Source organism: Molothrus ater, chromosome 10 (assembly GCF_012460135.2).
Source record: "Molothrus ater isolate BHLD 08-10-18 breed brown headed cowbird chromosome 10, BPBGC_Mater_1.1, whole genome shotgun sequence".
Lineage (NCBI taxonomy): Eukaryota > Metazoa > Chordata > Aves > Passeriformes > Icteridae > Molothrus > Molothrus ater.
In genome coordinates, this window is record NC_050487.2 from 17,267,569 (window position 1) to 17,281,142 (window position 13,574).

At 56.6% G+C, this 13,574-nt stretch overlaps 1 protein-coding gene across 2 annotated transcripts in view; it reads right to left on the reverse strand.

Annotated features, from left to right (window-relative positions):
- Positions 1-269: 269 nt before the first annotated feature.
- Positions 270-13,574, reverse strand: part of EPHB3 (EPH receptor B3) — a 29,377-nt gene continuing 16,072 nt past the window's right edge. The window contains exons 4-16 of one of the 2 annotated variants that reach the window (XM_036389106.2): positions 7,837-7,992; positions 7,366-7,701; positions 6,455-6,579; positions 6,131-6,299; positions 5,931-6,036; positions 5,463-5,515; positions 5,174-5,296; positions 4,828-5,075; positions 4,392-4,607; positions 4,153-4,302; positions 3,865-4,058; positions 3,541-3,696; positions 270-3,230 (exon numbers count right to left, since the gene is read on the reverse strand). In XM_036389106.2, coding sequence (XP_036244999.1) covers positions 3,122-3,230; positions 3,541-3,696; positions 3,865-4,058; positions 4,153-4,302; positions 4,392-4,607; positions 4,828-5,075; positions 5,174-5,296; positions 5,463-5,515; positions 5,931-6,036; positions 6,131-6,299; positions 6,455-6,579; positions 7,366-7,701; positions 7,837-7,992 — 2,141 coding nt within the window. In that variant the 3' untranslated portion in view covers positions 270-3,121. Of the gene's footprint in view, positions 3,231-3,540; positions 3,697-3,864; positions 4,059-4,152; positions 4,303-4,391; positions 4,608-4,827; positions 5,076-5,173; positions 5,297-5,462; positions 5,561-5,930; positions 6,037-6,130; positions 6,300-6,454; positions 6,580-7,365; positions 7,702-7,836; positions 7,993-13,574 lie in introns of both variants that reach the window. The other variant, XM_054515934.1, reaches the window with a different exon arrangement.

Genomic DNA, 13,574 nt, shown 5'->3' on the forward strand with positions numbered 1-13,574 from the left:
CCCGAGGGCTGGCGGCCCTGGGAGCTTCATCTGGTCCACTCGGCCCCTCAAAATGTCCTCACCCATTGGCTGCTCCAGGAGGAGGCAGGGAGCATCTTTAGGGAGGGAATTGGACTGGGTTTGCACCCCCGTGGGGTCAAGTGGCTCCTGCTCACTGCCACGGACCCACTTTTACACACACAGTGCCCAAACACACCCTCACCTGCCCAGCACAGGGCTCCCTGCCACCCAGAGCTCCCCAAGAACCACGCAGGCACCACAGACCTCCATAAAATTCCTTAAATAATTTAATTGAAAAAAAGTCTTTCCGTTAAAAAATATTTTTACAAACGCACGCTCGCATTGATTTCCCTGGCTGCTGTTTTTCGCTGTTGCTTTTCTTTCACCATGGAACACAGCTTTCCCCCAGATCTGTATGGAAAGGGAGGAGGCAGGTACAGGATGTGGAGAGCTGCTGGGTGCACCCCTGTGGTGGGGCGAGACCCGGGGCTGGCTGCAGGGATGGTGTGTCCTGCCCCATGGGAGCAGGGTGTGCATAGAGAAGGGTGGGAGAAGGGGTTTCTTGTTTAAAATGAGAACAACCCCTCCTCAAAGCAAAGCCAGGCCAGGATGGGGGACTGAGATGGGGATGTTTGAGATGCACCAGGACTGGTGGGACCCCAAACTTTGCAGCAGGAGGGGCTGGGGAGCAAGGGAGGCAAGGGCAGCCCCTGTGCCCCTTTGTGCTTCTGCATGGGGGGGCTGTGGGTGGTTAGCAAGCCCCAAACAGGCTCTCATATCTCTTCAGCCACTTGATCTTAAAAGCCTCTCAATGCCAGGTTTCTTCTCCTGATCTGGGAGAGGGGTGAGGTCTGCCCAGTGCTGCTGTTTGGGGTCCCACCATGGTGGGGCTGGGGAGCAGCCAGGGTAGAGAGCAAGCCAGGATGGGAAACCCCAGCAAAATGGAGCCGTGGTGTCCCTGTCTGCCAACATCCCAGAGATGGTGGGATGTGGGGAGACCATTCCAGCTGCCACCTGCGCTCCTGGACTTGTTTACCCTGTGGAGGAGGACGGGGTTAATGAGAAACCCAAGGCCTGTTCCAAGGGAAGGGAAAAAACAGCACCTGCCGTGTCAGCCCAGGGAGGGGGGGATCGGGGCCAAGCACTGGGGAGCATAGGGGTGCACCCCCTCATTTTGGGGAGAGACCACTTGCCCTTCTGGACTGCCAGAAAAGCACCCCAAAAGCCAGTTATCAAGGTAGTGCAGCCAAGGAGGACCTGAGAAACCCAGGATGAGTAACTGGGGTTCCACTTGGCCACTGTCGACAAATCTCCCCTAGACTGAGGGCATGGCCCCCCCAGATTGCTCTCCCAGGGGGTCACCTTGCCACCTGCAGCTGGTCCATTCACCCTGGTGAGCTCAACCCTGCTTAAAAGCCATTTTGTAGAGGAGGAGTGAGGCCATAATCCAGGGGTGCCAGGGGCTGCTGCAACCCTCCTGCTGAGGGCAGGCTGCCCAGAGGGAGGCAGGGGAGGAGCAGTGCCCTATGGAGAAGCCCCGGAGCTGTGGGGACCCTCTGGCATTGGATGAGCAGTGGGCACGGCTGTTCCCTGCTTGGCTTTCACATTCCTTGTTTGCTTCCCACAGTTCCAGCTTGACTTGAGGAGGGTAGGGGGGGAAAAATGCTGGGTATTTCTAGTACATTAGAGTTTCCTGACTGGCTCTGACCTGGGACTCAGAGCCTCCACCGTGTGCCTCATGGGGAGCGTGCTGTGTCTCCCAGCACCACAGGGTTGGTACAGGATCACTGCCTGGTCCCTGTCGGACAACCTGAAAACATGACAGCAAGAGAAGGGGAGAGCAGAGAGGGGCACACAGCCAGCTTGGGGTCGGCCAGGAGGAAGAGAAGGATGACCCTGGTGGGCAGCGAAGCTGCAGGCAGCCGGGCCCATCCAATGAGAGCGCGATCGAGCAAAGGAAACTCGGGTAAAATTCTTATTGCCTTTATTCTGCCCATTGCCTCCCACAGTCCTGCGGCCAGCACACATCCACGCACGCATGCACACACTCACGCACACTCAGGCACGCTGGGAGTCTCTCCCTCGGCTCGGAGGAACCGGGCTGCAGTGAATCCTCAGGGAAAGGTGAGTGAGTCTTTTGGCAGCAATCACAGCGTGTGTCAGGAGCGGGCGGCACCTGCTCCTTCTGCATAAAAGAGGAGGCTGGGGGAGGCGCGGCCCCCGGCGCAGCCCCCGCCCCAGCCCCGCTCTCCGGCCCTCGGGGGAGCGCGGCTGCCGTCCGTCGGTCCGGGGGCGGAGGGTCCCTGTGCAAACGTGCTGATGGCCTCGCTCTGCAGTCCAGAGCCGGCCAGGAGAACCAAGAGGGTAAGAGATGAGGAGCCGGGCACCTGGTCCCCCTCCCTCCCCTTTCTGCTCCCTCTTATCTTCTTTTAATATATCTCTTTTTTTTTTCTTTTTTCTTTTGTTTTTTTTTTTTTTTGCCTAACTCCCTGCATAGTAAATCGGGTTCGGGTTCTGGCGTGCAAAGCCAAGAAAGGGAGCGAAGCCTTCCCTTCGGACACGTTCCAGTGCAGACCCTTGGGCGGAGGGCTTGCCAGGGCTGGAGAAGAGGAGTGATTGTCTGGGGCTGGTGGCCCCAGCCCTGTCGCTGGCTCGGCCTCCCCTGGCTGCTTCCATGTGGGGAACAGAGTTAGGGAAGGCTTCGGACATGTCTGACAGACTCGGCGGACAGGTCAACAGTCTGTGGCCTCGGGGAGGTGAGGGAAGTGAGGATTTGGGGGAAAACAGGGTGAAAAGAAATCCAAGAAGCAGAACAACTCTTCAAACCGATGAGCACCAAGACAGGGTGGGAAGTGGGATGTGCCATCTCTGTCCCATAATCCATCTTCAATATGAAGATGTGTTGCTGCCTCGCCATTCCAGGACAAGGGACGAAAAGCTGGGCTCCCTCAGCATGAGTGCCTTCGATCCAGGGAAGGGCGTCCCGTCCCATCCCGTCCCAGGCGACCGTCCGAGGCAGAGGAGCGCCGTGTGGAGGGGAAAACAGGAAGCTGGGCTGCACCGCAAACTGAACCTTTATGGCAGGTTCCCTTGGTCCGTTCCAATGCAGAGTCCCCTGTGGTCAAACCTGCACTGGGAGCGTCTGGTTCATCTGCAGCCTCATGTCCTGAATGCTGCTCAGGATCTTCTTCTGGTGCCCTGCTAGCGTCACCCCTATCCTCAGCAGGTCCCTGCAAGGAAAAAGTGACGACTCAGCCCCCAGCCACGAGCAACATCAACATGTGGCCCTGCCCCACTGGGGCAATGGATCTATCTATCATTACAGCCCTCTGCCAAGCTCCAGTGCTCCCTCTAACACCAGAGGGAACCGGAAGCTGAATCCTAAACCTGAACTCCCTTGGGATTGGATGCTGAATCCCAGTCCTTAATTCAGCCCACATGCACCCAGGTGGGAGGAGGTGGCTGTCAGATAGGCAAGGGAGAGTGTGCAGCAGCACCAGTCCCAGTTTGCTCCCTCCTCCCCTCCAAGCAGGCACTTACTCTGCAGTCATCTGTGCCACCAGGTCGAAGGAGGCAAACCCAGCATTGACAAAGTTCTCCTTGTACCGTCCCATTTTGATGGCATCCAGCCAGTCTCCCACGGTGGTGAAGGTGGTGTAATCTGGGACAGTGCGGTCCAAGAGCGGCTGGGAGATGCTAAAGGGCAAGAGAGCTGCAGGTCACAAGGAGCAGGGCACAGAGAGGTGTAACTGGAAGCAAGGGATCCCCATTCTTATCCCCTCCCTCCCACAGCTCTATTCCCAACCACTCCAGTGTTCCCTGGAATTGGGGTATGTGCTGGCTGGAAACATGGATGTCACTGACCCAGACTGCACGCTGGCGATGACCTTCAGGCTGGCAGCATTGCGGATGAGCTTGTCCAGCGTGTTGACAATCTGTGCAAATTTGGGCCTCAGGTTGCGGTCCCGCACCCAGCAGTCCAGCATCAGCTGGTGCAGTGCAGTGGGGCAGTCCATGGGGGGTGGCAGGCGGTAATCCTGCTCCACAGCATTGATCACCTGCAGAAAGACAGGCAGAGGCAGGTTGTGAGCCACCTGGGCTCCCACAGGCGGCCTACAGCTCCCGGTTCCCTGCTCCCCAGAGAGCACTCACATCCTGGTTGGACATGTCCCAGTACGGTCGCTCCCCGTAGGACATCACTTCCCACATGACAATGCCGTAGCTCCACACGTCGCTGGCTGAAGTGAATTTGCGGTAGGCGATGGCCTCAGGAGCTGTCCATCTGATTGGGATCTTGCCTCCCTGCATGGATACACAGCTCCATGATTAGTGCATACCTGAGGTGTCTCCCCCCACCCCCAGATCCCAGATCCCTCGTGAGTGTCCCGTACCAGGGAGCTGGTGTAGGTGGGGTCAGCTGGGTCATCCTCCAGGAAGCGAGAGAGCCCGAAGTCAGACACTTTGCAGACCAAGTTGCTGTTGACCAGGATATTGCGTGCAGCCAGATCCCGATGCACATAGTTCATCTCCGAAAGGTACTTCATGCCAGCAGCGATGCCTCGCATCATTCCCACCAGCTGGATGACTGTGAACTGCCCATCATTCAACTGCCAGAGGAGAGATCAGAGGGGTTTGCAACACCCTGAACAGATTGAGGAAGGATCCCAATGTGCTACCACCATCACCTTCCTCCTCCCTCTTCTCCCACTCAGAGCTTAACCCTGGGACACCAGTATGACAATATAGAGAGATGGAGAAGGGCTCAGAGCTGCTGCTCCCCCCATGCACTGCACCCCAAGCCCAGGGCAGAAGGGGATGGATGCTCACCCGGAGGAAGGAGTCAAGCGCACAGTTCTCCATGAATTCCGTGATGATCATGACGGGGCGGCTCTTGGTCACCACCCCCTCTAGGTGGATGATGTTGGGGTGGTCGAACTGGCCCATGATGCTGGCCTCGCTCAGGAAGTCCCGCCGCTGCCGCTCTGTGTAGCCCACCTTCAGTGTCTTGATGGCCACGAAGATCTCGCGTCGGCCAGGCAGCTTCAGGCGCCCACGGCACACCTCTCCAAACTCCCCTGTAGTGGGAAGGACAGAGGGGAGCAGCATGGTGAGCCACAGGACAGGGTGAGAGGCAGCAGTCTCAGCACCTGCTGTGCCCAGCCCCAGGACTTGCCTGCTCCAATGACCTCCTCAATTTTCACACAGGAGATGTCAATCTCTTTGGCGAATTCCCGGACAGCTTCGTTTGGGTCCTCGTAGGTGAAAGGGTCAATGTACACCTTCATCCCAGGGGTAACTGCAAGAGCAGAAGCCATCACCAGGAGGGACACAGCAAGGGTGACAGATGTCAAGCCACTTGGCTGGCTGCCAGCCCACCCCTTGTTAGAAAAGGCTGCCCCTTTGCATGGGACAGGAATTGGGAGAGGGCAGCTGGAGTCCATTTGCTGGGCTCTCACACTCACCATATTGCTGCAGCTTCTCTGTGTACTCAGGGTCGGTGTTGTTGCGTTGCTTCCTGCCCAAAGGAGACGAGAGGAGGTGTTCAGTAACCATCCCTTTCCTGATGGGGCAAAGACATTCACTGCCAACTTCCAAATCCCAGCACAGACAGCCTCTGCCAGAGAGCCTTCCCTCTGGCAGCCCCTGCACAGAGCTATCCCTCCACCCGAGGTGCGATGGGAGGAGATGGCCTAGTTGTGCTGAGTGCATGGCAGGAGCCTGGGCAGAGCACAGCTCGTACTGGGGAAGCAGAAGCACAATCCTCCCACAAGACCTCTGCTCTGGGACCCATGTGTGGCTGGTGCAGTCCTTCACTCTGTGACTGGAGCTGCCAGAGCTCTGCCCACAGGTGAAGGGGGAGAAAGCTCTGTGGCAGACATGAGCAACCCCCAAACCCAGATGTGAAGCCCTATTCCCTGAAAAGCCAGTACCTGAAGCAGACGATGGCAATCACCACCACCACGATGACGAACACCAGCCCTGCAGTGGCCGAACCCACAATCAGAGGCAGCTCCTGGAAAGTCTTGCTGGTGGAACCTGATGGAGGGACAGGCAGGAATCGAGGTCAAGCTCGGAAAGGAGCAGGCATGGGAGGGCTGGGCGATGGAGGCAGCCCAGTGCTGGTACCTACCGCCCTCGGCAGTGGTCTGGAACTCCGTGGGGAGGCTGTAGCGGCCGTACCCCGCCACGGTGCGCGCCCGCACCTGCACCATGTACCGAGCGTTGGCCTTCAGCCCGTCCAGCCGCACCGAGTTCTTCTGGCTGGTGACTGTGTTGGCGATGCCATCACTCTGGCCTTGCTGTAGGGGAGACGTGGGTGTCACCTCTGTGAAGCCACCCTCCATCTGCTGGCTCCCACATCCCCCAGGAGCCAGGTTTGCAGGGACCCCCTATGCCATGGTGCTGATGGCCAACTAAAAGGGCTGGAGGAGGGAAAAGGCTGTTCCTGCTTTACCTTCTCCGAGTACTTGATCTCATAGTCCAGAATGATGCCGTTGGGTCTCTCTGGGGGAGTCCATGACAGCGTCATGCTGTTCCCGGTGCTGCTGTGCAGGTGCATAGTCGGTACGGCAGATGGGGCTAGGAAGGAGGGCAGGAAAGGAATGAGCCACCTGCACCAGGTTTCCCCCTCCACCATCCCACACAGTGTAGGGAATGCTCTGCCTGTGACCTGCTTGGATAAATCTTGGTGGAAAGGCATGGAAAAGCTTTGAGACTCATGGCCTCCCCCAAGTCTCCATAAGGTGTGATCTCAGCACCAAGGGGAGCCTCAGAAATAGCACTGAAGTCATGCTTCACCCCATGCCTAGCTGCAGACTGGTCTGGGGAAGGGCCCTGCCAACCCAAACTGGGGCTCCCTCCCCTCCTCCATTTGCCAGAAGCTCTGTGCTCCACCCCAGCAGCAAGACCCGTGAAATCAGATCAGTGCGCAGTGGCTGGAGATTACCAGCACGCTGGAGCGGGGCCAGAGCGGGAGGAAGGAGGGAATGGCAGAGCACTTGGCTGCCTGCAAAGGCTTGGGCTGGTGCTGAGCTTTCCCAGGCACACAGGGGAGAAATCTCATTTCCTTCCTCCTCCCCTCACAGCAGGCACAGCATCTCTGGGGTAGGTCTAGAAGATCCAGAGCTCTCTGGAGCATCTGCCAGCCCTAGTCTTCTCCACTTGCATGCATTTTGATCTCATCTCCTCTAGGGACATGCTTTAAACAGAGAGGAGAGTTTACCCAGGGGATTAGATGCAGGCCCAGAGAGCCAGTTAGGCGGCACCACAAAGGATTGCAGCCTCCCAGGCTGTCAGAAAGAAATCTCTGCTCCACTCTGCTCTGTGGAGAAGATACAGCCCCTGCTCCCTGGCGGCTCCACTGACCTGCCTGGTTGGTGGTGATGTTGACAGAGGCAAAATGGGGAGGGTAGGGACTCTTGTTGGAGATGCCGTTCACGGCCTGGATCTCGAAGGTGTACTGGGTGTGGGCCATCAGGTTGCTGATGTAGATGCGTCGCTCAGTGAGGCCGAGCTGGCGCGGCACGAACTCCACGTTGTCGTCGCAGCGGGTGCACAGGCGCCGCTCCACACTGCATTTCTTGCAGATGACGTTGTAGAGCAGGTCATCCCTCCCGCCCGTGTCCTGCGGCTCGCTCCACTCCAGCCCCAGCGACGTCTCATTCACGTTGGAGATGACATTGCGGGGGGCTGAGGGGACACCTGCACGGAAATGTGGGTATCTTCATGTCCAGCTCAGCCCTGGCATGGGCACAGCACATACCCCCATCCCAGACACAGACCCCCATCACCTCCACAGCTTCCCTTGCTCCCCTCCCTGCCCAGAGCAGGACTCACTGGTGCAGGCGCTGTCTGCGGGGTCCGTGTCTGCCCGGAAAAAGCCGTTTCGACAAGTGCAGACCATTGCTGCTCCAGAGGTGGTCCGGCTATTGGGAGGGCAGGGAGAGCAGGGACCTTCCCCCTGCTTAGATTTGAAGGTTCCTGGGCCGCACGCTGGAGGAAAGAAAACCAGACCTGGGTTAAAGGAACCAGAAAACATTCACTGCTCCCACCATAGTTGGCACACTCTTCCTCGCTGCCCTGCCAAATCTTTGATCAGTGGCTTGAAGACCTCAGGCCTCCTACAAGCCTTTCCACTGCCATCAACCATGCCCAGGGACTCACGGCTGGGGAGGGTGAGAAGAGGGGCTGCTGGAAGCACCAGATGGCTCAGGCACAGCTCTGCCAGGAAATGCTGGGCTCCAGCAGCAGGTCCGAGGTAATTGGAAGGTGGGAAGAGTTGGTCACCACCAGCAGTATGGGGGGCAGAGCAGACCCATCCAAAGCTCCATTCCTCAGTTATGTTTCTTCACTGCCCTTCTCAAGGGTATTACCATGCTCCCTTCCATGGAGGAAGGGCATGCTGTTTTCCAGGCCTGGCAACCTTCAAAGTGCCAGGTCATCCTCTGGGGAAATAGGACTGGGAAGGAAAGAATTCCTCTACAGCCCTGTCTGCAGCAGTCCCTGCTAGAGGCCTCCACCACCCAAAATCAGCCACTCAGCCCCAAACCTTCCGCCTCAGGCTCTTGAGCCACTTCTCAGTCCCGGGGCGGCGGCACCTCATGAGGTCGGCTCAAGTGGAGTGCTGAGCGAGATGAAAACATTCCTGCAGGTCCTTGGCTGAAGAGCTGCTTCAGCATCACTGCCACCTCCCTCCTCCGCTTCCGATCAGGGTCCTTCAAGGAGCCACGAGTCCTGGGATACGGCCCCATTGGCATCACAAGGTGTTTATTTGTAATGAGGGGCACGTGAAAGGTTTAACAGCACTTGAGCCGAGGAGCAGAGCAGCCTCGGGAACCTGACCCACACCTCGAAATAGCCTGATTTATCACACTGCTGCCCATGGAAGCGGATTCTGTGCTCTGTGTTTGCAGCCGGATGAGGTGAGAGACCCACTGGCGCCGGCTCTGCTTCAGCATCACCCTGTTTGCCACAGCTGGGGCAGCATCAGCACCGACGGCCCCGAAGGAGGGCACATCCTCCTCGCTCCACCACGTTAGGGAAGCTCCCAGGGCAGGTAACCCTCCCACGCCAGCCACACATCATCCTGAAAACAGGAGGAGGTTTCCTGGTGCTTCACCAGGCTCTGGCAAGTGGAAGTTTCCTGATATGAGGCATCTCCCGACACCCTCTGTGGAAGTTTTCCGGCTAGTTGCAGCCCCACATGGGGCGTGGAGTGCTGTGAGTCACACGCTGCCAAGCCGGCCCCACAGGGACCCGCACACAGCTCCAGGTGCTGTCCTGGGTTTGTCCAGGCACCAAGCAATAGCAACCCCAAGGGAGAAGCCCCACTCCTGTGCAGTGCTGCTGGCCAGGGGGATGTGAGAGCAGCCCTTGCAGAGACAACTGCCTGCTCTCCCACCCCTCTGCCTGCATGGGTGTCAGGAGCTGCTTCCTGCTGCCAGGGTGTGAGCCTTCCAGCAGTGAGACTCTTCTTTGGTCAAAACAGGACTGACTACATGGCTCAACTAACTCCAACTCCTTGACCTGAGTTCACCCAGCCTCTGGGCCTTCCCTTTGGAAATGAAAGCTTTGCCCGTCCCGACTGTGCAGGCTGGAAGGCAAAGCAGTGCACAGATCTGCTCCTTGGCAAGCAATGGGAAGCCAGCAGGTCCAGGGCTTCTGTGTCCCCAGCCTGGGACAGCCAGGCCACTAGAAAATGTGTTTTTATGTGGACAGCAGAGGCCCAGAGGTCGCAGAGAAGCCTTGGCATAGGCAGACACACCCGGCTGGAGTCCCGGGCGGTTCAAACTGGGTGGATGCAGATTCTCACATAAGGAACCAGATTGTTGAGGAATGAGAGATGACTGAAACCTCTTGGACAGGAACGCTCTGGGCTCAGAAAGCTGCCAAACATGCTTTGGTTATGGAGAGAAGCCCAGATCCATCAGGGACAAAACCCCCTGAACAGGCTTGTTGGGGGGAGAGTGAAGCCGGAGCAACCAGAGCTTGTGTGAAGCTGACAGCCCAAGCATGGCATGGCAGCCAAGGACAGCCAGGGGCTTGCAAAGGACGCAGGAGGGCATTTGGTCTCAGCACATGAAGTGCCAGCCGGTGCCCAGTGGGTTACGGGCACAGAGGTGACAGTGGCCTCCCAGACACAGGAGGAAGGGACAGGCAGAGCTGTCCTTCAGCAGCTCCCTGCCACCCCTAAGTAGTGCCCAGTGCAGGCACAAGGGATGAAGGCCTTTTCTTTGCATCCTTATGCCATCCTGGCAGGAGGGGGATGAGCCATGAACCAGCCCTGTTAAGAAAGGGAAGAGCAGCAGAGGGACCGAGGCCCAGATGCGCTCCACTGTGTAGATTTCCAACTCTGCTTAATAAATCAGAGCATAAAGACCTCAGTGGCAGTGTGAGAGCTCTCAGCCGCCACATTTGAAGGCTGTAACCGAGCTGAAAGCTGATCCCAGGTCCCTGGTGGATAAGCCGCTGTGTCATCTCTTCTCTGCAAGAAACTGCCTGTACAACAACCACTGTCTTGGCCGGCACGCTGCGGAACGAGCCTGGGAGCTCTGGAGTGGGAACGTGACTCCATCCAGCCGGAGCTGGGAAGCCAGGCTCCCTTCTCCCTGCCGAGAGCTTTGCATAAGCACTTTTCCTGCTGAAGTGTCCTCAAATAAAATAACAACTCTGAACCTCTGCACACAGATCACATCTCCTGGTGCTGTGCTGCGGTCACTTCTGGGGAGAACATGACAGTCAGTGACAGCCACAGGATAACAGGTCAGGGAACCGAAGCGGAGAGGAGCCGCTGGTTTGATGGCAGGGAGAGGCAGTCTGGCCTGACAGCGGGGATCAGCCACAGAGGGGATTTGTGTGGGGCGTGGGAGGGAGGAGGACAGTAACAGAGCCCTGCTGTAAAGCTGCCCCTACACCCCCTATGGGGCATCGCACTCCCGGCATGGCAAAGGCGGCCGTCCAGTTCTGGCAGCCCCTCCAGGATTTTCATCAGCCACCCTCCTCCAGGGCCTGATCCTGTCTCAAAAAGCTGCAGCACAGAGCTGGGGGAAGAGCAGGGTACTGCTCCCAAATACAATCTCCACCGTGGTGAATAAAGTTCAAGGAAGGGAGCTGAAAAAAACACCGAAATAAAACCCTTCTGCCAACAGCAGAGAGCAGTGACTCATCCTGTAGGCAGCCTCCATTATTGCATGGGATGCAGGCAAGCAGCAATGAACCATGCGTGCATCCCCAAAACTGTGGGGTCCCCTCCCCTGGGGAAGGCAGGGATAGCCATGACACACTGGAAAAAAACAGCCCCAAACTACCATGTTTCATGTTCTGACTGCTTCCCATTCACACTACAATATTCCAGCATCCTTCCAGCTATTTCTCTCCCTGTAGGATTGAAGCAGGACGCCTCGCCTGAGCCTAGATAAATTAAACTGATCATATCCCTTTGCCCATCAACCCTGTAATTTCTTTAGAGGCAGCAGTCAGGTTTGTTCGGGACGATCTGTGCTTTATGAACCTGCACAGCTCGCTCCCTTCTCGCTGTCGTAAGTGGCTACAGATGGAGCAGAGCTGTGGAAGCAACAGCCTGGCTACAGCCGAGGCGGTAACTCTGTTTTTAAGTCTCTCTTAAAAGGCAGTTATTTAAAATAAAGTAAAATAATCACCCTTTGGGTGAAAATATTTCACACTAGCGTAGTCCAAAAGCGAATGGAGTAAATCTGAAGGGAGAGGAGAAGGGAGAGAGCCTTTGGGGGTTTGAAGTGGCATCCAAGGAACAGGCAGGAAAACAATTTTTTTCTTTTTCTTTTTTCCTTTTTTTTTTTTTTTTTTAAGAAAAGAAAAAAAAAATTCAATAAGCAAAGCTGCCTCTTGAGCCACAGTGGGTCAAAGGCAGGACGGCAGGGGCAGATTTCCTCGACTGTGTTACAAGTAACCCATTGTGGAGCTGCCTGGCTGTAAACCGGCAGCTCTCCCTGCATTCCCTGCTGCTGCCTTTGATCTGGAATCCCGGGCAATTAATCCCAGGCAGTTTCACTTCCTGGGTTTCATGCAGCAAGCCCATGTTGCAATGCAAAGCTGCAAACAGTTGGCAAGTGCAATGCTTGCTTGGCAATTTTTTTTTTATTTAATTCAGGGTGATGTTTTCATTAGTCACTGATTGCAAGGGAAATTTATTTTTGCAAAAATTCTGATTTTGGCCCCAGCTTGACCTGTGCTCACCTACTGATTGTGCCCAAATGTTTAGTGCTTGGTGCCTCGAGAGAAGAAATATCAAGAAGACTGAGAAAGGGGTCTCAGGAAGGTGCGGTGTCATGCTGGACACTGTCACCCCCAGTGATCCTACAGTTTGGGTATCCATGGACTGCACCACACAGACTCAGTTCCCCTCCCAGGCAGGGTGGAGGCTCTGGGGGCTCTGTGGTCCTCCTCCCAAGCAGAGGGGACCTGCAAGGAGGGGGCTCATTGCCCACCCCAGCACAGCAGCCTTTCTGCCTTTGTGTGAAGCCAGCAACACAAGGGGTGCAAATCCCAACAAATCCATCATGGAGCACATGCCCAGGAGCATTTTTGAGGAGCCCCTTGACACCAAACTCCTTGAACTGTTTGGGTGCCTCCTAATGAAAAGGAGAAGGGATGGGGCTGGGGAAAAGCTAAACCCCGGGGCTGCAGGGCGTAGGGTGTGAGTGCAGTGCACCCCAGCCCATGGAGGCATGCAGGAGCCTTTGCTCCCCTCCCTGGCCAGCAGCTCCTTCTAGTCCTCCAAGAGCTGCCTCTGCAGCTCTGCGTGGCAGGGAGTGTGTGGGAAGCGGCACAACCCCCAGAAGGGCCGTGTGCTAATTAAATAAAGATAATGAGGCTGAGAATGAGATGCCAAATCAATGCTGTGGCAACTCAGGAGTAGAACGCCAGGTACCAGCCTGGCGGATCGCCTTACAAAGCATGCCAAAGAAACTGTCTTCAGTCGGGCAGGATGAGCCCTCTGCTCCCGAGGGACTGGGATACAAGCTGCATTGTAACAGGTCTGAATGTGAGCTCTAATCTTGGCTTGGATGGAGATAAAGAAGAGGAGGAGGAAGAGGAGGTCTTCAAAGGCCACTGAAAGTCTGGGAAAAGGGGGAGATTTACAACAGGGCTTATCCCATCTAAGCAGTAACTGGGTATTGTTATTTGTTAAAATGCCATCTGGCACTCTGGAGCGCTGTTCGCCTGCACGGTGAAGCCCCTGCAGGCTCCCTGGGGCAGAAGTGATGAAACCCCAGCTTTGGGGGGCTGCACCACACCTCTGCCCACGACATCAGCTCTGAGACTTCTTGGGGGTGCTGGACTGTGGAAATGGGGTAAAGGAACATCCAGCCAAGAGGAGAAAAGGAGCTGCAGCTCCAGCTTCTCCCAGCCCTTCTTCAGCTGTTTCCACTTAAAACACACGATCATATGGTGGAAAATCTGATCCTGCAAGCGCAGTGCAACTTTCCCAGAGAAACGTGAGGACACCGCTGCTCCTGCCCAGCGAGGAGGCAGGCTGCCGGATGGAGATGTGCCCGTGGCCCAGCGTGGCTTCCCTGCCTGCTGCAGCAGAAGCT